Genomic DNA, 23,780 nt, shown 5'->3' with positions numbered 1-23,780 from the left:
GGGGAGACATGATCATATTTCTTTGCCCTGGCCAGCAGTCTTACAGCTGCATTCTGAACCATCTGGAGACGAGGAAGAGATGACTGAGGAAGACCCAACTACAATGAATTAAAATAATCTATCCACGATGTTGTAAAAGCATGAATAACCTTCTCTAAATCTTGGAAAAACAAAAATGTTTTAAGTTTATAAATAAGCCGTAATTGATAAAAACTATTCTTAATGACCAAATTTATTTGCTTGGTTAAGCATAATTCTGAGTCTAGGATGATACCAAGGTTCCTAACCTGGGAAGAAATTGAGGGGATGATTACAAAGCTCATTAATGAGACCTTCTCTCAATCTCGGGGGACCAAAAACAATTATTTGGGTTTTGGCTTCATTAAGTTGGAGAAAGTTATTTGTCAACCATTTTTTAATATTGCCGAGACAGTCCAACAATGGTTGAATGGAGTCCCCAGCTTTCAATGGTATGTACAACTGGGTATCAACAGCAAATAGATGAAAAGAGACATTGTGCACTCTAATAATATTCCCCAACGGACGCATATATACGTTAAAAAGAAGTGGGCCCAGAATGGAGCCGTGAGGTACACCACTAAGAATAGGAGTGAAAGATGAGGAGAAATTACCCAACGCTACCGAAAATAACCTGTCTTTAAGATATGAGCTGCACCATTGTAAGGCAGTACCTTTCATACCAATCAAATGCTTTAAGCACCAAAGTAGTTTTGCTGCACACAGACCAAGCGTTAACTAAGGCCATATTCAGAGGAGATTGAGGTAACGGGGTCAGATCCGGTTGAACGAAATCCAGTTGGCAGAGATTTAAGCAGTTCACTCCTCTATGACGAATCCGTAATCGTGGAGGAGCAGAGCAATTAGATGAGCGTAGAAAGTCTGGGAAAATAGGCAGATGAAAAACATCTGTAATCCCATGAGCGTCGCGTCAAGTGGAGTCCCTCCAAGCTTATAGTAACCAAGGGAATCTCCATCGATTGTATGGAGAAAGCAATTGCCCGTCTGATTCTCAGCCGAACACCACTACGATTCCCTTTCTTCCTGCGGCGCTTCCTTAGAGGAGGAACGCGGCAAGGTAGCCGGCGAGCGCACTCCACAGCGGGTTGTCTGGACAAGGATTGAAAACAAGAATGCAGAGCAGGACAAAATCCCAGATGAGCTCCCATACAGCCTTTGATGTTGAGCGAAGCTTGACGATCTTAGATCAACACTGAGTATACACGATACCAGAGTGGCACGATACAAAGTAAAAACAGCACAGATGCCAGACGAACATAACAGATACAACAAACTGTAATAGACGGGAAAGACAAGAGAGACGACATGCCGACAGATACACTGGCGCCATCATGGATCTTGGATTGTCCCTATCTTGGTGGCTGTGGGGTCTCTTTTCTCTTTTTTCCTTTGTGATTGTCCCTACCTTAGGGGCTGTGGGTGGTTGTTTCTCTTCTGGGTGAGTTCCTGGCAGGCCTGGCCTACCTGACCCTGAACCATTCACAGCACCTGCTGTGAGATACTCTATCGAATACCCCTATCACCGGCCTAGGGTATAGTAAGCACAACATCGATCTAGCAACTGAATGCTCCAATTTGTTGGCTCAGCGTGTCACTTGTTGGGTGCTGATTACTCCATTTTGAGTGTTGTTCTCTTGTGTTAAAGATCTTGGTCTTGGGGTGCTCAGTACTGCGTGTGTATAGTGGGTTGGGGTCCTCTCAGTATGAGTGGTTTGCACGGGTGGGGTGTCCTTGCTTGGCAGGTTCCACTCAGGTAGAGACAACATGTCTGGAGCCCTACATTAGGAAAAATCGCTATTTTTTTATTGTAAGAAACATGAGTTCTCAATAAATAGGTGTGTGAGTGAGCTTCAGACATAAGGAGACAAAGTGTGAATGTATGAATCAAAACCTTTGCATTGGAGAAACAAAGTGAGTAAAAGAAGTATTCTTATATGCTGTTGTGTAAGTGAATATTAGACAGAAAATTTCTGTGTAATAAAAAGAACTGCAGTTGCTGTGTGTTTTTTGAAAATTACAGAGCAACCAAGGACCTGGTTTTGTAAATATTTTTTGTACATTTACCTAACTGTCGCCGTTGTAATACAACATCGGTCCAGGTAAAGGGCCTGTTGTGTACAAGAATACTCCTAAAATGTGGATGTGTAGATTTTTTGGACACTCGCCCAATTGCCATCACCATGACCCTAATAGGGAGAGTTTTACATTCTTACCTTTTAAGTTGAGTATTGTGCATTAAGTAATCTATGACACAATTTGCATTATACAGAAGAGGGAATCCATTTAGACCTGTTTTTAAACTTCCACTCACATCTGAGTCTAGGTAACTTGAGCCTTACAGTGACACTTTCGCTGAAAATCCAGTAGGGGTAGTATTTGACAAACTCCCAAAGTGGGTGGTAGACATTAGCCCAATCAGACACAGAGACATGGAGTACGGATGGATGTGGGTAATACAGAAGAAATTGATATCAGGGAATAGAATAAAAAAGTCAGTGGCAGCATTTTTATCCCATTTGTTATCCTTTTGATTGTAAAAATCTAGGGTATATTTATATGCCATAAAAAGAAATAGAAACATAGATCAACTAAAAAAGAGCAGTTGACATCTTTTTAATTTTTTTTTTTTTAACATCCAAGGGTGGTCCTAGCCCAGAGTTTAGAGAACAGGCCACCTTGACTTCATATAGGGAATTTGTACAACTGTATGGGATAACAGTGGTAAGAGCTAAAGTACAGTGCTGTGAAAAAATAATTGCCCCATCGTGATTTCTTCTGTTTTTGTGTATATCTAATATTAAAGAATTTTAGATCTTAAATACAACATAAAATTAAAGCTGCAAGCAGCAATGAACAGGACCTCGCACCATCGTGCATGTTGGGGCAGGGAATGCCATTCCATTTTTTAGCACTTTTTAGCACTTATATGTTGTTAGGAGTGTATAGCGATATAAAACATGTAATTTCCTGTTGGCAGTAGGTGGCGCTATGACTATATCTGAATATTGGCATGTAGATGTCCTCAGGCCAGGATTCATATCAAATATGTGAAGTTTGGTACAGATTGAACATTGTATGTTTGAGTTCTAACAACTTCCTGTTTCATGGCATTAATAGCATGCTTTAGCACTTAGCTAAGTGTTGCTAGCATGTTTAACATGTTTCTAGCATGTTGCTAACATGTTTAGAATTTGCTGGCATATTTTTATATGTTGCTAGGAATAGATCAGAGTAAAACATGTCATTTCCTGTTGCCAGCGGGTGGCGCTATGACTATAACTGAATATTGGCATGGAGGTATCTTCAGGCCGGGACTTTTATCAAACTTGTGAAGTTTGGAGCAGATTGGACATTGTATGTTTGACTTATAACAACTTCCTGTTTCATGGCAAAACATCGAACATTGTGAGACCGCCATACCCAAGCCGTGCAAGCAAAAACACAAAAGCTTTTTGCAATTTAGCATTGTCAAGGCCTTTAGATGAGACTGACCGAATATGATGTCGATTCGATGAAATCTCTAGGTGGAGTTCGTTAAAATCCGACTCCTAGAAATGGCAAAATCTGAGCAGAAATTTAAGAGAAAAATCAAAATGGCTGACTTCCTGTTGAGTTTAGGGCATGGGTACCAGAGACCTTTTTGTATGTATTGGCATGTTACACATGTTTACCAAATTTCATATTTGTAGGTGAAATGTAGCACGAGGCACACATCATTGAAATTCTGTAGGTGGCGCTATCGAACCATTTTGCCACGCTCAATTGTAAAACCTTAGCAGATGTAAATATTCACCACTTTTGAGGTGTGTCCAAAGTTGTATGAGTTTTTGAGCATGTTTAGGCCTCAAAAATGTGATTCGTTTCAACTTGAAATTTGTCAGGCCACCACGGACACGCCCTTCAATGAAAACTCAAAAGCTTTGCAATTTCATATCAGCAAGGCCTTTAGATTAGACTGACTGAATATGATGTTGATTTGATTATATCTCTGGAAGGAGTTTGTTAAAGTATAAGTCCTGGAAATGGTTGTTGCCAGCAGGTGGCGCTATGACTACAACTGATTATTGGCATGTATATATCTTCAGGCCTGGACTTTTATAAAACATGTGAAGTTTAGAGCAGATTGGACATTGTATGTTTTAACAACTTTCTTTTTCATGGTGAAACAAACATTTGTGAGACTGCCATGTACATGCTGTGCAGCGATCTCATGACCAGTAGGGGGCAGTGTGCCGAAACGATGCCTAATGCTGATGAAGCTTACCAAGTTTCACCACAATCCTTCAAAGTGTTGCGGAGATACAGCCTCATGTTCAATTTTGCGCATTCTTCAAATTCATTGAAGCGCCATTAGAAAACAGTATGGTTTATCAAAATTCTGTGAATAACTTTTTGTCGTGAATAACTTAGTGCCTCTAGATCGGAAGGGGGATGCAAATAGTTTTCAAGAAAAACAGACAGGGCATCATTTGGGTACTCTGTGTATTTTACTGATTTTCAAATAGACTGTGCATAAATGAAAAACCCCGCATTCCCTCTCCCTCTGAATTTTCTTTTTGCTGGGGAGAGGTGGAGCTTAACCTGCCTTTTTTCTAGCTGTCAGTGCAGACCTGTGTTGCCAACTTAGCGACTTTTCAGACTCCTTTAGCGACTTTTGTTTTTTGTAAAAAAGTACCCAACAACAAATCTAGCTACTTTTTGGACAAACCTTAGCAACTTTCCAAATGTGGCCAGTACTGTCCTGCAAGTGCAAGGTCTTGCTTTCCCGCTGAACTCACACCTCTCTCTGCGTCTGCTCTGTTCAGTGAGTGGCTGAGAGCCGGAGAAACACATTCTATTGATCACACGGCAGCTGACATAAGCCTTGTTTATACTTTCGCCTGGCTCCATACTGCGAGCCTCCGCTGACTGCGTGCACACCACTCCAAACGGATGAGGCATTTATACTTGATGTGCTTGACGTTGTAATATTCTTTGAAAGAAAAGTGGGCGACTTGGAGTAATCGTCCTATAAACCAACAGGAAGCAGTTAAAAGAAGTAGTTTGTCGGAACAACCATTGCAACGCGTACAAACATGACGCGTGGAGTTGCTGAATGCTGAGGAATATCACGTGTCACATTACAACAAAATATAGCTATAAATATGAGCATGTAGCCTATGAAATTAAATTGAACAACCTCATTTTTTTTATTTTATTCATTTCATTAAAATGTTTCTTAAACATGGTCCTTCACTTTCATTAAATAGACTTATTATTTATTGTATGCTCATTTTGTAAATGTTAGCAATTACTATAGACATAAGCAAAAAGTGGGTGCTTCCTGCAAATGCCATTTCTCACATTTACAAAATCAGGTGATTATGTTCGCCCATCAATGCAAATGTCTCTTTACGTATAGAGACAAAAGAAAGTTATTACAGAATCATCACTCTGTATGGCCGCCCATCCATGTAAATGTCTTTATGTATAAAGACAAAAGAATGAGGTTTACTCACCGCCTGACGGTGTGGTGTAGTGACTGGTTTATTTGTGAAGATACTGATGAATGAAAACATGGTTCAGCCCCAAAAAACTTTCAGCTTTGGCTTTATTCTTTCAACAGTATGTACAAAGCAAATCAAAATCACTATTTTTTAAAAACCATTCCATGAATTTTCTGCCATCTGTCTATCTCTATGGTCCCGCATGGATGGATCATAGAGATGCCTGTACAATTGTACCTTTCGGCAAGAGTCGCCTCGAAGTCATTCATTTTCGGATGTGGAGCAAGCTACAAAAAATGCCGTGCACACTGCCACGTGAAATGAGGCCTCGCGCACTCAACATGCTCGACCACCCACTCCGCGATGACGTCACTTTTGCCGCACGCTCCCTCGCACTATTGCAGACGTGCTGAGTATAAACCAGGCTATAGATGTGAATGTAAAAAGAAGCAAGCGCAGGTGTCCCACTGATTGATTTAACAATTTTATGGCTAACGAGATACCCCTTCATCCCGATTTGCATAATTCGTATGCAAATGTTTTTAGAATGCAAGACGAATGGAATGCAACATGTTTTACATGTAAAATAGTACGTTATTACAACCTAGTTCTGTTGTTCAAAGTAATTATAGTGTTCAGAAACATTTCTGATTATTCATGTTCCATACCTGTCCATTATATAGTTTTATAAAAGTCATTTTAAAAAATCATAAAAGCTATGAAAAGTAATTGAGAAAAAAGTAAAAAAACACAAAAGCAAAAAATCTATCTATCGAAAATAATCAAAACAGATTATAGATTAGGTTATATATAGATAGAATTTATATAGAATCATTTTACTTAGTCTCCACCAATGGGGGGGGGGGGGGGGGCGTGCCACATGGTAGGGGAGGCTTGGGTGGAGCTTTAGTTACAAAAGGTTGAGAACCTCTGCTCTGGATGATGCAGGCCAATTTTTGTGCAAATCAGACAAATGGTCTAGGAGGAGTTTGAAAAATTAGGCTTTTAAAAACATTTAAAAATAGCGGACAGGAAGTTTGCTCGACCATGGCATAATTGGTATCGTTGTTCTCGGCCTGAAGCACAGAATCTATCAAGACAAGTCTCATGACAGCAGGCAAAACGAGTCAATACCTATTAGCATTTTTAGAAATAGCATTATAATTTTTGACCACAAGGTGGTGCTGTCCCAAAACTTTGAGTCCCTTCAGAGCCTGGTCCCAAAGACACATACAAAGTTTCGTACGGATATGCCAAGTCATTCGTAAAATACAGCATTTTATATCTAAATTCAAAATGGGCAACATACAAAATGGCCCACATAGGAATTTTCATATCGTTGGACTTGGTATGCCCCCCCCCCCCCCCGAATCTAATGAGACCAATTTAATGATTTGATGACAAACTGTTCAAAAGTTATTAACAAAAATGTGTTTTTTTCACATCTCTTGACCACTAGGTGTTGCTGTTCCGAAACACTGCAGCTAACCTCCTGGCCTAATGCTGATGAGATATTCCAAGTTTCATCATAATCCCTCAAAAATTGTTACGGAGATATACCCTCATGTTAGTTTGGTGTGCTCGCCGTCGAATTCGTTGAAGCGCCATTTGAAACATATGGTTTATCAAAATTCTGTGAATAACTTTTTGTCGTAAGTATCTCTAGATGATGCATGCCAATTTTCGTGTAAATCGGACAAATGGCCTACAACGAGTTTGAAAAAGTAGGTTTCTTAGAAAATTCAAAATGGCGGGAGAATTTAATTTCTAGGACTCAGCTTTACCCCTAATAATAAGAAAACTAAAAAAAACAATAGGGCTCTTTACCCCTTCTGGGCTTGAATCCTAATAATAATAAGAAGAAGAACAAGAAGAAGAAGACTAACGAAAACTATTATTGGCACCCTTAGTAAATATGAGCAAAGAAGGCTGTCAAAAATTGTCTTAACTGTTTAACCTTTATCCAAAAATAAGTCTTGGTTAAATATAGATGTGCAACAATTATTGGCACCCTTTTAAAACCCCAATTCTGGAAAAGTTGGGACAGTATGGAAAATGCAGAAAAATGTGTCATTTGAAAATTCAATCCACCCTGTTCTATATAGAAAACACATTATTCACACATTATTTGATGTTATACTTTGTGAATTTAATTTATTTTTGAAAATATACACTCATTTCAAATCTGATGACTGCAAAACACTCGAAAAAAGTTGGGACAGTCGACTGTTTACCACTGTAAGCACATTTTATTTTAGTAAGACTTATTTGGGCACTAAAGATACCAGTTGGTTAAGTTTAGCAAGGGAATTTCCCCCCATTCATCCATTATGCATTTCTTCAGCTGCACAACAGTACGGGGCCTTCTTGCCTTATTTTGCGCTTCATAATGTGCCACACATTCTCAATCGGAGACAGTTCAGGCCTGCAGGCAAACCATGCTAGCACCTGCACTCTCTGCTTATGCAACCATGCGCTTGTAATCCGGGTAGAATGTGGTTTGGCGTTTTCCTGCTCTGGATGGCAGCATATGTTGCTCCAAAATGTGTACATATCTTTCTGCATTAATGGTGCCCCCACAGATGTACAATTTACCCATGCCATGGGCACTGACACACCCCCATACCATGACAGATGCTGGCTTTTGGACCTGGCGCTGATAACAGCTTGGATGGTCCTTTTCCTCTTTGGCACGGAGAACACGATGGCTGTTTTGTTCAAAAACTATTTGAAATGTTGACTTGTTGGGCCATAAAACACGCTTCCACTGTGTTACTGTCCATCTCAGATGAGACCGAGCCCAGAGAAGTTGGCAACGATTCTAGACATCTGAGAGATCAGAGATCACATGCATTCAGAAGTGGTTTTCGGCCTTGCCCATTACGCACCGAGATTTGACCAGATTCCTTGAAACTTTTAATTATATTGTATACTGTTGAAGGTGAAATGCCCCAAATCCTTCTGATTTGTATTTGGGGAATGTTATTCTCAAAGTGTTGGATTATTTGTTAAATAGGGATGAACCAAAATGAAAATTCTTGGCTGAGGCCGAAACCGAATATAATGAAAAACTTGGCCGAAGGCCGAACACGTTTTTTCCATTTATTTTGCCAATTTTTTTCACCATTGCATAAATAAATAGTTAAAATGTGCTTTTCTTGCTTTTCAAAGAAAAAATCAATTACAAAAACTACAGTTTCAAAATATTTATTTAACACTGAACATTTTTTTTTTATTCCAGCAGGCATAGGCTACCAACAAGGAACAATATAACTTTAAATAAATAAATTAGTAAAATAAAAATATTTTGATGTGGTCATCTTTGAGCCCCCCTTGAATAGCCTATGTTAGGCCTATAACTGACTGCTGAAAGAATGGAACACTCTGTAGCCTACAACTAAAAAGTGCATTAAAAAGTGCATTGACAAGAGTGCAAAAAATGGTTCTATTCGATTATATACGGCTGATTATATTGGGGATATATACCGCTCGCTTCCCTGTACACCTCACAGAGTATTATAATAGATATAGTATAGTTAGATACGTTGTTAATGTTATGTTCCTTGATATATTTAGTTAGTTTAAACTATAGATTAGTTCATTTAGTCCCTGCTGGTTTTTCCGCTCCCAGTCCATAGTACTAGTTCATGTTTCTTGTTTTGTGTTTTGACCCTGTTTTCTATGACCGCGACTTTGATTCCTGCTTTGCCCCGTTTATGCCTGTTTGCCGATCGCCCGACCCTTTGCCTGTCTTGACTACGTTTTTTGGATTACGATTTGGATTTGTCTGCTTCTGTACTATACTCCCTTCCATCTCGCGATGTGACAGAATACAGAAACAAAACAAAAGAACATGTCCAGAGTAAACAATGTCACGGTTGTCAACATCCGAAAAGCATGTGCTCGCTGAGCACTCATGCACGCGCGCGCCCTCTCATCTCTCAGAGCGCGTTGCCGGAAGTGGAGGTTGTGACATTCGCACGTCTCACTCTGGTTGCTAGGCTATTTGGTCGCGTCATCAAACACGTCATTGTTCGGTCAAATTTATTCAGCCTTTTCGCTTATTAATTTAATAATTTCGGCTGCCAAACATTCGGTGCACCCCTATTGCTAAAGCATCTGTAGGCAGATTGTCAAGCCTCGACCCATCCTTGCTCTTGAAGGACTATGTCTTTTTTGGAGGCTCCTTATATACTATGATTAGACGACTGCCTCACCTGCTTCACATCACCTTCTTATTTCAACTTGTCACATCGCTCTTAGTCCTAAATTGCCCCTGTCCCAACTTTTTTGGAACGTGGTTCATGCATCAATTTCAAAATAAATGTTTACCTTCAAAAAAAGTACGTAGTTGATTAGGTAAAACATCAAATACCTTGTCTATACATGTTTTTGTTTAAATACAAAGTACATTTACAACTCACTCCTTTTGGTCCGAACTTTTTCAGAATTGGGGTTGTAGTCCATACTTTGTGCTACCTCCCTTTGCCAAGATAACAGCTCTGAGTCTTCTCCTATAATGACTGATGAGGTTGGAGAATGCATGGCAAGGGATCCGAGACCATTCCTCCATACAGAATCTTTCCAGATCCTTCAAATTTCAAGGTCCACGCTGGTGGACTCTCCTCTTCAGTTCACTCCACAGGTTTTCTAGTGGTTTCAAGTCAGGGGACTGGGATGGCCATGGCAGGACCTTGATTTTGTGGATAGTAAACCATTTTTGTGTTGATTTTGATGTATGTTTTGGATCACTGTCCTGCTGGAAGATCCAACCATGGCCCATTTTAAGCTTTCTGGCAGAGACAGTCAGGTTTTCATTTAATATCTGTTGATATTTGATAGAGCCCATGATGCCATGTATCCTAACAAAATGTCCAGGTCCTCTGGCAGAAAAACATTAAAGAGCCACCACCATATTTAACTGTGGGCATGAGGTACTTTTCTATATGGCTACCTCTCTGTGTGTGACAAACCACCTCTGGTGTTTATTGACAAAAAGCTCTATTTTCGTTTCATCTGACCATAGAACCCGATCCCATTTGAAGTTCCAGTAAGACACTTGAGTTTGTTTTTGGATGACAGTAGATGCTTTTTTTCTTGAAACCTTTACAAACAACTTGTGGTGATGTAGGTGACTTCAGATTGTAGTTTTGGAGATTTTCTGACCCCAAGACACAACTAATTTCTGCAATTCTCCAGCTGTGATTCTTAGAGATTTTTTGGCCACTTGAACCATCTTCCTGACAGTGCATTGGGACAATATAGACACACGTCCTCTTCCAGGTTGACATGACATAACATTTCCACTTCTTAATTATTGCCCTGATGGTGGAAATGGGCATTTTCGATGCTTGTGCAATTTTCTTATAGCCACTTCCCATTTTGTGAAGCTCAACAAGCTTTTGTCACACATCACAACAATATTCCTTGGTCTTACCCATTGTTATCAATGACTAAGGGAATTTGGCCTATGTATTACCTCATATAAATGCCAATAAATTGTTGCACACCCATATTTAACAAAGATTTTTTTTAAAAACTTTATATCAACTTTTGCTAAACCTGTGTTGTGTTTGATTGTTTGATATCCATGAAAGCAGAGTATTTTTGTGAATTTTTTTTAACAAAAGCTCAAAAGGTTAAACAATAATCACAATTTTTCAGTTTGTTCATATTTACCAAGGGTGCCAATATTAGTGAAGGGCACTGTGTGTGTGTGTATAAAATATATACATCCAAACTGAACCAAAAAGTAACACTGTTCATTGACTACGTTTACATGGACAGCAATAATCTAATTATTGACCTTATCTTGAATAAGACAATATTGTGATTAAGGTGTTTACATGAGTCGCTTTTAGAATATTCCTTTCATGTTCCCATTTTACATGTTATAGAACATAGATCGATTAACAGCACACGTCATTACGTCACCACACCACGCCGTCCGACGTTCCCTCCAGAATTTCACGTATCAACACACAGTTCGTCTTCGTTATGGTACCTTATACAGTTTTGGGTGTTTTTATCTTTAATTTTTACGAAAGCTTCAAGTGCAGTTAATTATTTGACATGCTGTATGTGCAAATAGATGACTGCTTGAAGCCATGGGCTGCATCTGAAACTGCGTTCTTACCTACTGTATAGTAGCTGAGATACATGTACTTCGCCTACTATATATGTGTATTTCACCTACTATATAGCAGGTAAGTACACGGTTTCGGACGCAGCCATGCTCTCTTGTTTGCTGTAAAACGGTTGAGCACTGCCGTGTGTGATCGTGTCCTGTTGCAAAATATGGTGAAAACTCCCACACAATGTTAATAGTGTGATTGAGGTGTTTACATGTCTGTAAAACACATCGATAATGTGACTAAAACAGGAATACTCCACATGTGTTAATTCGATTTGTGTTTACTTCGAGTATGACTTTAATTGGATTAAGGTAATAAAAAATTGCTATTTACATGGTAGTTTCTTAATCACAGTATTGTCTTAATCTGGTTAATGTTGGATTATTGTTGTCCATGTAAACGTACTGAGTGTCTATTTTTTAAATCCGCATCTGAAGTATCCTGCTCCATGCATAGTGTAGTCTCACGCAGTGGTCAATCCATTATGCGTTATAGGCAGCCGCCTAGGGCATCACCATATTTGGGGTGCCGCCCCACCACTGCCCTACCGAATCCGATTAGCAGTACAGAGTAGAGTTGCAACAACTAATCGATAAAATCGATAATAATTGATTATGGAAATCGTTGTCAACGAATCTCATTATCGATTAGTTGATCTGTGCGCAGTACAGGGTACGTTTACTCATTACGTTACTTCTGTTCCGAAATCACGCTTCGGAGAGTAAATACTAAAGTTGTGTCCCAAATGCTGTACTATACACTTACATTTTGGACTACCATCTAGTGCAGTGTTTCTCAAGCAGGGGGGGATTTTGGGGGGTTGGTCCTCTCTCTCTCTCTCTCTCTCTCTCTCTCTCTCTCTATATATATATATATATATATATATATATATATATATATATATTTTTTTTTTTTTTGTTACATGTATCAAAACATATTCAAATGAGATGTTTTAAAATTAATCAATTTGGTTATTCGCGTGCATTCACAAATATCACCTTAGCTGAGCTGACAAACATTCATTGATGGATTTATTTTAAATTTATTTACAAATTAAATGATAATTTGCAAAAACCTATGAGCGGTAGACAAGTTGAAAATAAACAAAAGATAATTCAGAGAGTCAAATTAAATAAAATGTAAAAAATGAAATCTTGAAATGTTTTGCTTCCATTTTAAATGTCCAATGTTAATATAATTAATGTTAAATATTAATAAAATAAAGTAACATATGCTAATGGTCCAGAGCTCACAAAAGGTTGATAACCACTGGTCTAGTGTATGACATAATCGGATGGGGGCAAACTTTCAGTACCATTTTTTGTTTATGTAAAATAAAATTCACAAACTGAGTGTTACAAATATAAACTTCAGACTAAAACTTTACACAACTGTTTGTCCAATCAACAGTTGTGTAAAGTTTTAGTCTGAAGTTTATATTTGTAACACTCAGTTTGTGGATTTTATTTTACATCAACAAAAAAATGGTACTGAAAGTTCGCTCCCCATCCGATTAATCAATTAATCAATAAATAATCAGCCAACTAATCGATTATGATAAAATAATCACTAGTTGACAGCCCTAGTACAGAGCCACATTTAGCTTTCCTCCTGTATTTTATTGCCTCAAAAAAGTTAGTTTGGTCAAATTGGTTTGCTGGCGCCCCCTAGTGCCTATGTAAATAAGTGGCAGTGTGTCGCAAGGCTGCATTAAGTGCCACAGGACACGAATCACCAGTGGGTTATTTTTTAAATAAAATTCAAGTACACCATACTTATCAGTCATCACCGTTGGTGTCTGTGTGACTGTGATGTGTGTGCGAGTATCAGTGATGATGATTTAGTTTTTTACGGCATTATGGACGATAATGATCATGGCATAATTTTTATGCTAATACTGCTGACGTATTACCGGCAGTACCAATCAAAATTGTTAGTTGAGATGCAAAATGAAGCGACAAAAACCATCAGGAGCTCAACCATGTCACAGAAGCATCTCAACGGTCTGGCTGTGATTACCATTAACCATGACATTGCTGGTCAAATCTCATATGACAACATTATTAATGATTTTGGAGCAAGGAAGGCCAGGAAGGTAAAATTATATAAAAGCACACATTACTTGAAACAAATGTAGATACAGCAGAGTGTTTAAATTACAGTATATACTACATTGTTATTTTTGTACTGTTATTTATTTTCATTAAAAAATTCTTAGCATTTGCTTTGTATTGAACATATAATAAGGAAAATTTGTGTTTATATTATTTTTTGTGGTTATGCCTATCCACAATGGCTGTTTATTTTTTATGTTTTATTTTTTTATTATTATTGAAATAAATAAATTATTATTGAGTACGTGGGGGGGTTGAGGATGAATCTCGCCGAGAGCACCAAATGGGCTAGGACCGGCACTGGTCTCACGTGTCAAAAACAAACACCACGAGGCATCAGTGTTATATCTTATTTAGCCTCTAGAGGCCGCTCTCGTACTGTATAATGGCAGCGGACCCTTCACGGCCGCTCCTGCAACAGACGCAACCAGGAAAAACTATTTTGGGATTTTTATGCATTTTTGCCCATAACCGATAGTTCCAGGAATCGGTTATTGGTGCCGATTAATGTTAATTAATGTTATGGCTGATCGGTGTATATGATCGTTGTGTGTTCTTAATAGGCTCCAAATGTCTTTCACTGCTGAGTTTGTTTCCAATGTAATGTTTTTATGAGATGAAGAGATTGCTTAATAAGAAACAATTGGAACCTCATAAACCCAAACCATATTTGATCTTACAGAATAATAAAGTTCTGGGTTTGGTCTCTGTTCAAAATAATTTGCTTTTCAATTGTCTCAGAATTGCAACAGTGGGCATTTAAAGTAAACTTACAGTTGTTGAGCTGCAAATGTAAATTTCAGTGCGTTAGAGTTTTGCTAGCTAGAATGTCAAAACTTGTCCCATATCTCTAAACGGCTCTTCGCTCAGACAGAACATTATAATACGAAAGTCGCGATTAACAACATTTTATAACATTTGTTATTGTGTTGGGTTGTGGTGACGTTTTCCACCATTATTTTGAGGATAGTTTACGGTAATAAGCGCTAAACCGCGCTGCAGTAACGCCATTGACTTACTCTGCGTTAGTGTAACGGTAGTGGTGGCTGTGCTAATAGGCACGGACACCGGTACCGCAATCTCCGCACTCGGCTCTCCCGATTCTCCAGCAGGCAGGCTGATGATGGTGGCTTCCCCCAACAGGTTACAAATGCGCTGCTGCATGGCAGTAAGAATAACCGGTACCGTGGTGCAGTCCCCTGTGTCCTCAATCGCTGCGCGAGCCTGCGCCACTTTACGACGAACCTCGGTTTTCAAATCAGACCATTTCTTCTTCACCTCGGCGAGCTCGCGCTGGCAGTTGGTCACAGCGTTCACCCGCTTCAGAATATCCATCCAGGCGTTATTTTTGGCGATGTGAGTGACGCCAGCGTTGTAATGGTTCACCAAAATGTGCTTTTGTTTTTCCATCTCCTCCACAATGATTTCCACCTCCCTTTCAGAGAAATTCATTTTTCTCTTCTTTGCCTGTGATGCCATAATATTTTGAATAGGACTTAAGGAAAGTATTTTAAAGTGCGTAAAATACGTAAAAAATAGTAAGTTTTTCTTGACTAAACTGCGCAACGTAATGGCTTCCTGAATCGACTTTTCTTTAACCACGACGTTTACGGCCGTAATGGGTAAAACCCCGCCTACTTTCGTAACACGGATCCTTACTCGTTGTACCGTTTAGGAAGTTGTGACGATTGCTGAGATTATTGGCGGAACTAACAGTCACTTAAACTAGTCTTAAGCGGATAATGGTGGTGGGTCTGTTTGAAATGGTATACTGCGCAAGTGTATTGTATACTGCATACTACTTTGATGCAATGTATGAGAATTATCTCATTCATGCGAGTCTCTAGCAGTTAAATTAACTCGTGGACCCACCTTATACAAATTCATTTTTGTGCAGAAGATTTTTATTTACTATGACTAAAAACAATTGAATTTCTGATCAGGAGTAAATGGCAGATATAATCATGGCAAAATTATCATAGCTTTGTTGCTTAACTACAACTAGTTAAGAATTTTTTTTTAAGCATGGTTGAGGGAAACACTAGTATTTCATCATTCACAGAAATAGTTTTATCACTATTATAAATCAAAAATGGACACAGAAAATTTATTAATATTTCACTTTTGCCTACACTGTAGTTTTGCCTACACCTGTATTTTGATCAGATTATGGAAGAATGAAAGCATATTTTTACCAGATAATAGGATAAAATTTTCTTTATTTTTGGCAGCAACAGTATGTCAGAATTCTGACATAATATTTAAAAATGTTCACTTTGTACCTTAAAATGCTTTCACTCACATCTCAGATATTTTTCGGACTTATTTCAAAATTCTGACTAATTATCTCAACATTCAATTTCAGAATGTTTGACTTAATATCTGAACATGTTGACTTACCTTAATTCTTTGACTTAGTATCTCAAATTGTTTACTCGGTATCCCAAAATTCTTACTTATTACCCCAAATTTTATTTTTATTTTATTTTGTCAAAAAATTTGAGTTCATATCTCAGAATTTTGAAACACAGTGGATATAAAAAGTCTATAGGCCCTTGTTAAAATTTCAGGTTTTTGTAATGTAAAAAGTAAATAAATAAATAAAAACCTGCCAAACTTCTGAAGTGACAGACAGAATGCAGATTAACTTCCTGCAGTGTCTCAAGCAACTTAGATGGGCACTTCTCACACTCAGAGTCAGATATGAAAGACCTGGATTGTATGAGCTTGTTGGTGAAGTTTATGTCTGGGTCTAATGGCTAGGCAGTGGAGAGTAGGGATGTCACGAGAACCGATACATCGGTACCAACATTCTTAAAACGTGACGGTACTTGTTTTTCGGCAGTAGCATAGGTACATTTGGTAATGAAGGTACAGAGGTTGCAATTCTTCCGGACCTGATGGGGCAGCAAATATGTGTAAGTGTTTGAGTGGGTCCACAAGTGGTAAAGAAGAAGAAGAACTCCTACAAGCACACAGGAAAAACTACAGAAGATGGTGAAGAAGTTTAGCTCTGCCCCGACTTGTTGAAAGGAAAGGTGATAAGAGGCAAATATGGAAATACTTCGCATTCGAGGCGGATGACAACAAACATATAATTGATGCTCTGAAGCCGGTGTGCAACAGATGCTATCGTTCATTTCAAACAAAGCGAGGAAACACCTGGAATTTGACGAAGCACCTGAAAGACGGGCCCTATATTATGTTTGAGGCAGCTGGCATTGTGGCCGTGAAACCAGCTAATGTTATGATCCATGTAATGTTAGCGATATAAACTACCTCATAATGGGCCACCATGCATCGCCATTCAGCCTGTATCCTGTCAGCAAAATGTAGCCTAATGTCACTAATAATTATTCAAATGTTCATGCTTTTAATAAATCTTTTTGGCCTGCCTCCATATTAGTGAATTTAAACTAATGCTTGCATTCAGAGTATAAGGGGTGTGTATTTGTGTGTGTGTGCGCTTAGGAGTGCACCTTAGCGCTTGTAGCCTCCACTGTTTTATTAGTCATTGTCAGACGGTGTTTGATAACTAAAATATCTCTCCCTCTCTCTCTTTTTCTCTCTCTCTCCAGTATTAGCCAGAGGAGGATGTCCTCCAGGAGAGTTTTTAATTTTGTTTTAAAAATTTAATTTTTTTTTTTAAACCACACAGTGGTATCGACTTTGGTATCGAGTACTTTTGGTGGTATCGGTACCGACTACTAGATTTTTGATATCGTGACATCCCTAGTGGAGAGTACATTTGCCTTTTCCACTGTATCACTGTTACACACCTGATCTGACATAAACTCCAAAGAGAGTACTACAGTGCATCCGGAAAGTATTCACAGTCGCTTCACTTTTTCCATATTTTGTTATGTTACAGCCTTATTCTAAAATGGATTAAATTCATTATTTTCCTCTAAATTCTACAAACAATACCCCATAATGACAACATGAAAGAAGTTTGTTTGAAATCTTTGCAAATTTATTACAAATAAAAAACAAAAAAATCACATGTACATAAGTATTCACAGCCTTTGCTCAATACTTTGTTGAAGCACCTTTGCACCAATTACAGCCTCAAGTCTTTTTGAGTATGATGCTACAAGCTTGGCACACCTATTTTTGGGCAGTTTCTCCCATTCTTCTTTGCAGGACCTCTCAAGTTCCATCAGGTTGGATGGGGAGTGTCGGTGCACAGCCATTTTCAGATCTCTCCAGAGATGTTCAATCAGGTTCAAGTCTGGGCTCTGGCTGGGCCACTCAAGGACATTCACAGAGTTGTCCTGTAGCTACTCCTTCATTATCTTGGCTATGTGCTTAGGGTCGTTGCCCTGTTGGAAGATAAACCTTCACCCCAGTCTGAGGTCCAGAGCACTCAGGAGCAGGTTTTCATCAAGGATGTCTCTGTACATTGCGGCATTCATCTTTCCCTCGATCCTGACTAGTCTCCCAGTTCCTGCCGCTGAAAAACATCCCCAAAGCATGATGCTGCCACCACCATGCTTCACTGTAGGGATGGTATTGGCCAGGTGATGACTGGTGCCTGGTTTCCTCCAGACATGACGCTTGTCATTCAGGCCAAAATGTTCAATCTTTGTTCAATCTTTGGTCTGAGAGTCCTTCAGGGGCCTTTTGGCAAACTCCAGGCGGGCTTTCATGTGCCTTTTACTGAGGAGTGGCTTCTGTCTGGCCACTCAACCATACAGGCCTGATTGGTGGAGTGCTGCAAAGATGGTTGTTCTTCTGGAAGGTTCTCCTCTCGTCACAGAGACACGCTGGAGCTCTGTCAGCGTGACCATCGGGTTTTTGGTCACCTCCCTGACTAAGGCCCCTCGAGTTGTGGAAACATCTCAAGGATGATCAGTGAAAACAGGATGCACCTGAGCTCAATTTTGAGTGTCATGGCAAAGGCTGTGAATACTTATGTACATGTGCTTTTTTTGTTTTTTATTTGTAATAAATTTGCAAAGATTTCAAACAAACTTCTTTCACGTTGTCATTATGAGGTATTGTTTGTAGAATTTTGAGGAAAATAATTAATTTAACCCATATGGGAATAAGGCTGTAACATGACAAAAAAAGTGAAGCGCTGTGAATACTTTCCGGATGCACTGCAGATACCTACTATTGGCTAATGATTGACAGGAGAGTGAAAGCAATGCCATCCCTCCCACCTAGAGAGTACAGCTAATTTTATTCCCTTGGCTTCCTGCAATCTGAGCTAGCTGTTTGTTTGTCCCATCTAAAATTATAGACTCCTTAGTTTGTCTGTCTGCTGAACATGAGTCAATTACAGTGCTTGCTATTATTTGCAGCTGCAAATCTAAGTAATTGCTGCTTTTTATTTTCTTTTATTTATCTAAATATGAAACAAGTTAAATGTATCCTGGATGCTTTTACATGGATCTGACCAGATGTCACCAGTAGTATTTGGAAACTAGAAACTAGTACAGTTGAAAAGCCTTTCTAACTGCTGGAATTTTAAAAGTAAATGCACCCTTTTTTGAGGGACCAAGCAGGCAGACAAGAGAACACAGGCTTTTCCGCAAAAAAGGGGTCTTTATTTTAACCCAAAAATCTATCAACCAAATAATCAAAAATATACTAAATGAATAAACTCAGTCAAATAACAAATAAACTAGACTAAAGCACTGACATCAGCTGAACAAAACAAACTCAAACTATTATTCAGCTGAAATGAACTAAACAGAATAAAACTGAACTACATACTGTGTTTCTTCTTCTTTTGGTTTTAATTGCGGTTGGCAAACCAACTTAAGGTGCATTACCGCCACCTACGCAGTAGGAGTGTGGGCAGCAGATTGTTTGGGGGGAAAAAACAACAACAATAAGAATAAATTACTAAATAAATAAATAACTATATACTAGATATTCATACTAAATTACTAAAGTCTCTCACTTTTCCCAGTATTTTTTAAATCATTTATTAGGGGACAGTGCACTTTCTCAGATGTTTTTCCCAGCAAGTTCTCTAGTGTCATGTTTTGCTTTCCAGTTTGCATCTCTAGCTCAGTTCTTTCTTCCTCATATCTTATGCAGACTAACAGAACGTGTTTTACCGTCTCTTGTGTATTGTAGTGGGTGCAGAGTCCAGTGGGGTGTTTTTCTATTCTGTGTAATGTTAGATTTTAAGACGCGTAATTATCATCTCTTCCTTTGGGTTCCTGCCCTGCCTAATATTCATTCCTAGCTATTTTTGTATATTATATAGGTGTCGTATATAATACAGCAACTTTGATCTGAAGCTAGGACTATTAAACATTAGATCTCTTGCATGTAAGGCTCTTATTGTTAACGACATCATTACTGATCAGGAATGTAATTTAATGTGTTTAACAGAAACTTGGATTAAACCAAACGAGTACATAGCATTAAATGAAGCCAGTCCTCCTGGATACAGTTATGTACATCAGCCTCGTTCAACTGGTAGAGGAGGAGGTGTTGGTCTCATCCATAGTAAAAATCTAGTCGTCACACAAAAACCTAAGCATAAATTTAATTCTTTTGAAATTCTTTATACCAGTATAAGTTATGTAGCCACAAAAAATAAGTCAATTCCTCTAATTATTATTTACAGACCCCCAGGGCCATATACTGAATTTCTTAGTGAATTTGCAGACTTTGTCTCAAACCTGGTTGTGTCTGTAGATAAAGCATTAATCGTCGGAGACTTTAATATTCATTTTGATAACCTGGAAGACCCTCTAAGATTAGCGGTTGTGTCCATCTTAGATGCAGTAGGGATTAATCAGAACGTAATCAGGCCTACTCATAATGGTGGTCACACTCTTGACCTCATACTAACATACGGACTAAGTATAGAAAATATTATAATTTTTCCGCAGTCTGAAGTTGTCTCAGACCATTATCTTATCTCGTTCATAATACATATTGATCATAATATTTCCACCTCACCTCGCTACCGCGTAAAACGTACCTACACATCAGCTACTGCACCGAGCTTCATGAATAACCTCGCAGAAACATCAATTAGATTTGGATCACCGTCAGATCCCATAGAACTCGATCACGCTTCTGAAAGCTTGGAGTCAACACTCCGCTACACGCTAGATAGAGTGGCTCCACTCAAAAGAAAAATAATTAGAGAGAAAAAATTAGCACCCTGGTATAACGATCAAACGCGAACCTTAAAACAGACATCTCGACAATTAGAACGTAAATGGCGTCAAACCAAACTGGTGATATTTCAAACAGCATGGAAGGAGAGCCTACTGAAATATAGGAAATCTCTTGGCGATGCTAGAAAAATCTATTTCTCCACCTTAATAGGAGATAACAAAAACAATTCTAGATTCCTTTTCAACACAGTACCAAAATTAACTAGGAATAAAACCACTACAGAGAGAAACAATCATTACATAGCAGTGAAGATTTCATGAAATTTTTCATTGATAAGGTTGAAAATATTAGACGTGAAATACAGGCCATTAAATTAAAACCGGACAGTACTGTAACAAACCCATTACATGACAATGTAGCAATATCAGATCAATGTTTAGAGTGTTTTGCTCCGCTTAGAGAGACCGAACTAGCTACATTAATCTCTTCAGCCAATTCATCAACTTGCATACTAGATCCCGTACCTACATGTTTGTTTAAACAGATTTGTCCAGGAGTAATTGAACCACTTTTAAATATAATCAATTCTTCCCTAAGCACTGGCTATGTACCTAAATCACTTAAATTAGCAGTTATTAAACCCTTGATTAAAAAACCTGATCTTGACCCGTCTCAATTGTCCAGCTATAGACCAATATCAAATCTCCCCTTCATCTCTAAGATCTTAGAAAAGGTTGTAGCAAAGCAATTATGCTCGTTCTTAGATAGGAATAACATTCATGAAATGTATCAGTGAGGATTTAGACCTCATCATAGCACAGAGACAGCGTTAGTTAAAGTAGTAAATGACCTTCTGCTGACCTACGATCAGGGTTGTGTCTCTCTGCTTGTGTTACTCAACCTTAGTGCAGCTTTTGATACTATAGATCACACTATTCTCCTTGATAGATTAGAAAATGTTGTTGGTATTAAGGGAACAGTCCTCTCCTGGCTCAGGTCTTATCTGACCGATCGTTATCAGTTCGAAGATGTAAATGGTGATTTCTCCATGCATACTGAGGTTACTTTTGGAGTTCCACAGGGTTCTGTTTTAGGCCCACTGCTCTTTACTTTATATATGCTACCCCTAGGACAAATTATTCGTAAACATAGAATTAGCTTCCACTGTTATGCTGATGATACACAGTTGTATGTTTCAGCGAAGCCAGAGGACAGACAGAAGCTTAGTAAAGTTGAGGATTGTGTAAAGGACATTAGATGTTGGATGTTAACTAACTTCCTTTTACTTAATTCTGATAAAACAGAAATACTTTTACTAGGCCCACGTGTAGCTAGAATTAATCTTTCTGATCACATGGTTACTCTGGATGGTCTTTCTGTTTCATCAGGTACAGCTGATGTTAAAGACCTTGGAGTGATTATTGACTCCAGCCTATCATTTGATGCTCATGTAGATAATATTACTAGGATAGCTTTCTTTCATCACAGAAATATTTCTAAGATAAGAAACATATTGTCACTACATGATGCGGAAATACTAGTTCATGCATTCGTCACCTCTAGATTAGATTACTGTAATGCCTTACTGTCTGGATGTTCCAGTAGGAATATAAATAAGCTCCAGTTAGTCCAGAATGCAGCTGCTAGAGTCCTAACTAGAACTAGAAGATACGACCATATCACATATTATCAGTACTGCATTGGCTCCCAGTAAAATTTCGCATTAACTATAAAATACTTTTATTAACCTATAAAGCACTAAATGGTCTCGCGCCACAATGTCTAAGCGACCTTTTGGTTTTATATGATCTGCCACGCCTACTTAGATCAAAAGATGCAGGCTATTTGACGGTACCTCGAATAGTGAAGGCTACAACAGGGGGAAGAGCTTTCTCTTATAGAGCCCCACAGTTATGGAACAGTCTTCCTATTAGTGTTCGGGACTCAGACACAGTCTCAGTGTTTAAGTCTAGGCTTAAAACGTATTTGTTTACTCAAGCCTACCCTGACTAGATTCTGTTCTACTACTTCACAGTCATAATAATCTTTTTTCTCCCTCTCTCCTTTCGCCGAGCCCCACACGAATTTATGGAGATACTAGAGATCCAGATCCTTTCTGCCTCTGGATGGAGCTCAAATCTTCTCTAATTCCAGACTGCTGGGACTACGGCTGCTCCTAAGGCCATACAGACTTCATATAAATCCATAATGAACTTTTTCACACTATCTGTTGTTACCCAGATGAGGATGGGTTCCCTTCTGAGTCGGGTTCCTCTCAAGGTTTCTTCCTCTTAAAACATCTTAGGGAGTTTTTCCTTGCCACCGTCGCCACTCAGTGGCTTGCTCAGTTGGAATAAATTCACACCTTTAATATCTGTATACCATGTTGATATTTCTGTAAAGCTGCTTTGAGACAATGTCTATTGTAAAAAGCGCTATACAAATAAAATTGAATTGAATTGTCATACGGTGTCAGCTATGTCCCAGTATTCCTGCCATATTTTGTGTGTCCCCCTTTATAATGGTTTTAATCTCTGCTCTACTTAATGGTACTTGTATATCAGCTGTTTCATGCTTTATCAATCTTTTTGCCAGTACAGCCACAGTTTCATGTCCTTCTACCTCTACATATGCAGGTACCCAAATGAAGGAGACATTCAGCCCCCTACCATGGAGTATGAGAAGCAGATTAAGTATTTTTTAAACAATGTTTTGTCTACATGATGTTTTCTCAAATTGTATATTTGATAGTGCAGATAGACTGTCAGAAACTATAGCGACATTTTGGTTTTGATGATTTTTTTTTCCAACCACTGCACTGCCAATAGGACTCCTAATAGTTCTACAGTGTACACTGATAAGTGATCGGTTGCTCTATTTTGGACTGCTACTTCATAACAAGAAATGAAAAAAAG

General features: G+C 38.6%; 2 protein-coding genes across 5 annotated transcripts in view; one reads left to right on the top strand and one right to left on the bottom strand.

The window, feature by feature from the left end:
- Positions 1-15,349, bottom strand: part of naif1 (nuclear apoptosis inducing factor 1) — a 32,419-nt gene extending 17,070 nt beyond the window's left edge. For all 4 annotated transcript variants that reach the window (XM_053624854.1, XM_053624856.1, XM_053624855.1 and 1 more), the window contains exon 1: positions 14,793-15,349. In XM_053624854.1, the coding sequence (XP_053480829.1) occupies positions 14,793-15,252 (460 nt within the window). In that variant the 5' untranslated portion in view covers positions 15,253-15,349. The remainder of the gene's footprint in view (positions 1-14,792) is intronic.
- Positions 15,350-19,853: 4,504 nt separating this feature from the next.
- LOC128607724 (uncharacterized) lies at positions 19,854-21,663 on the top strand. Its single transcript, XM_053624851.1, has one exon. The coding sequence runs from the start codon at positions 20,112-20,114 to the stop codon at positions 21,183-21,185; it is 1,074 nt and encodes a 357-aa protein (XP_053480826.1). The 5' UTR covers positions 19,854-20,111; the 3' UTR covers positions 21,186-21,663.
- The last annotated feature ends 2,117 nt before the right edge of the window (positions 21,664-23,780 follow it).

The sequence above is a fragment of the Ictalurus furcatus genome, chromosome 5 (genome assembly GCF_023375685.1).
Source record: "Ictalurus furcatus strain D&B chromosome 5, Billie_1.0, whole genome shotgun sequence".
In the NCBI taxonomy this organism is placed as follows: Eukaryota; Metazoa; Chordata; class Actinopteri; order Siluriformes; family Ictaluridae; genus Ictalurus; species Ictalurus furcatus.
This window is presented reverse-complemented; position numbering and strand designations above follow the sequence as displayed.

Bases quoted from the DNA above. Each gene is read 5' to 3' on its own strand.
- LOC128607724 (XM_053624851.1), top strand. From the start codon at position 20,112: ATGTGTTTAACAGAAACTTGGATTAAACCAAACGAGTACATAGCATTA.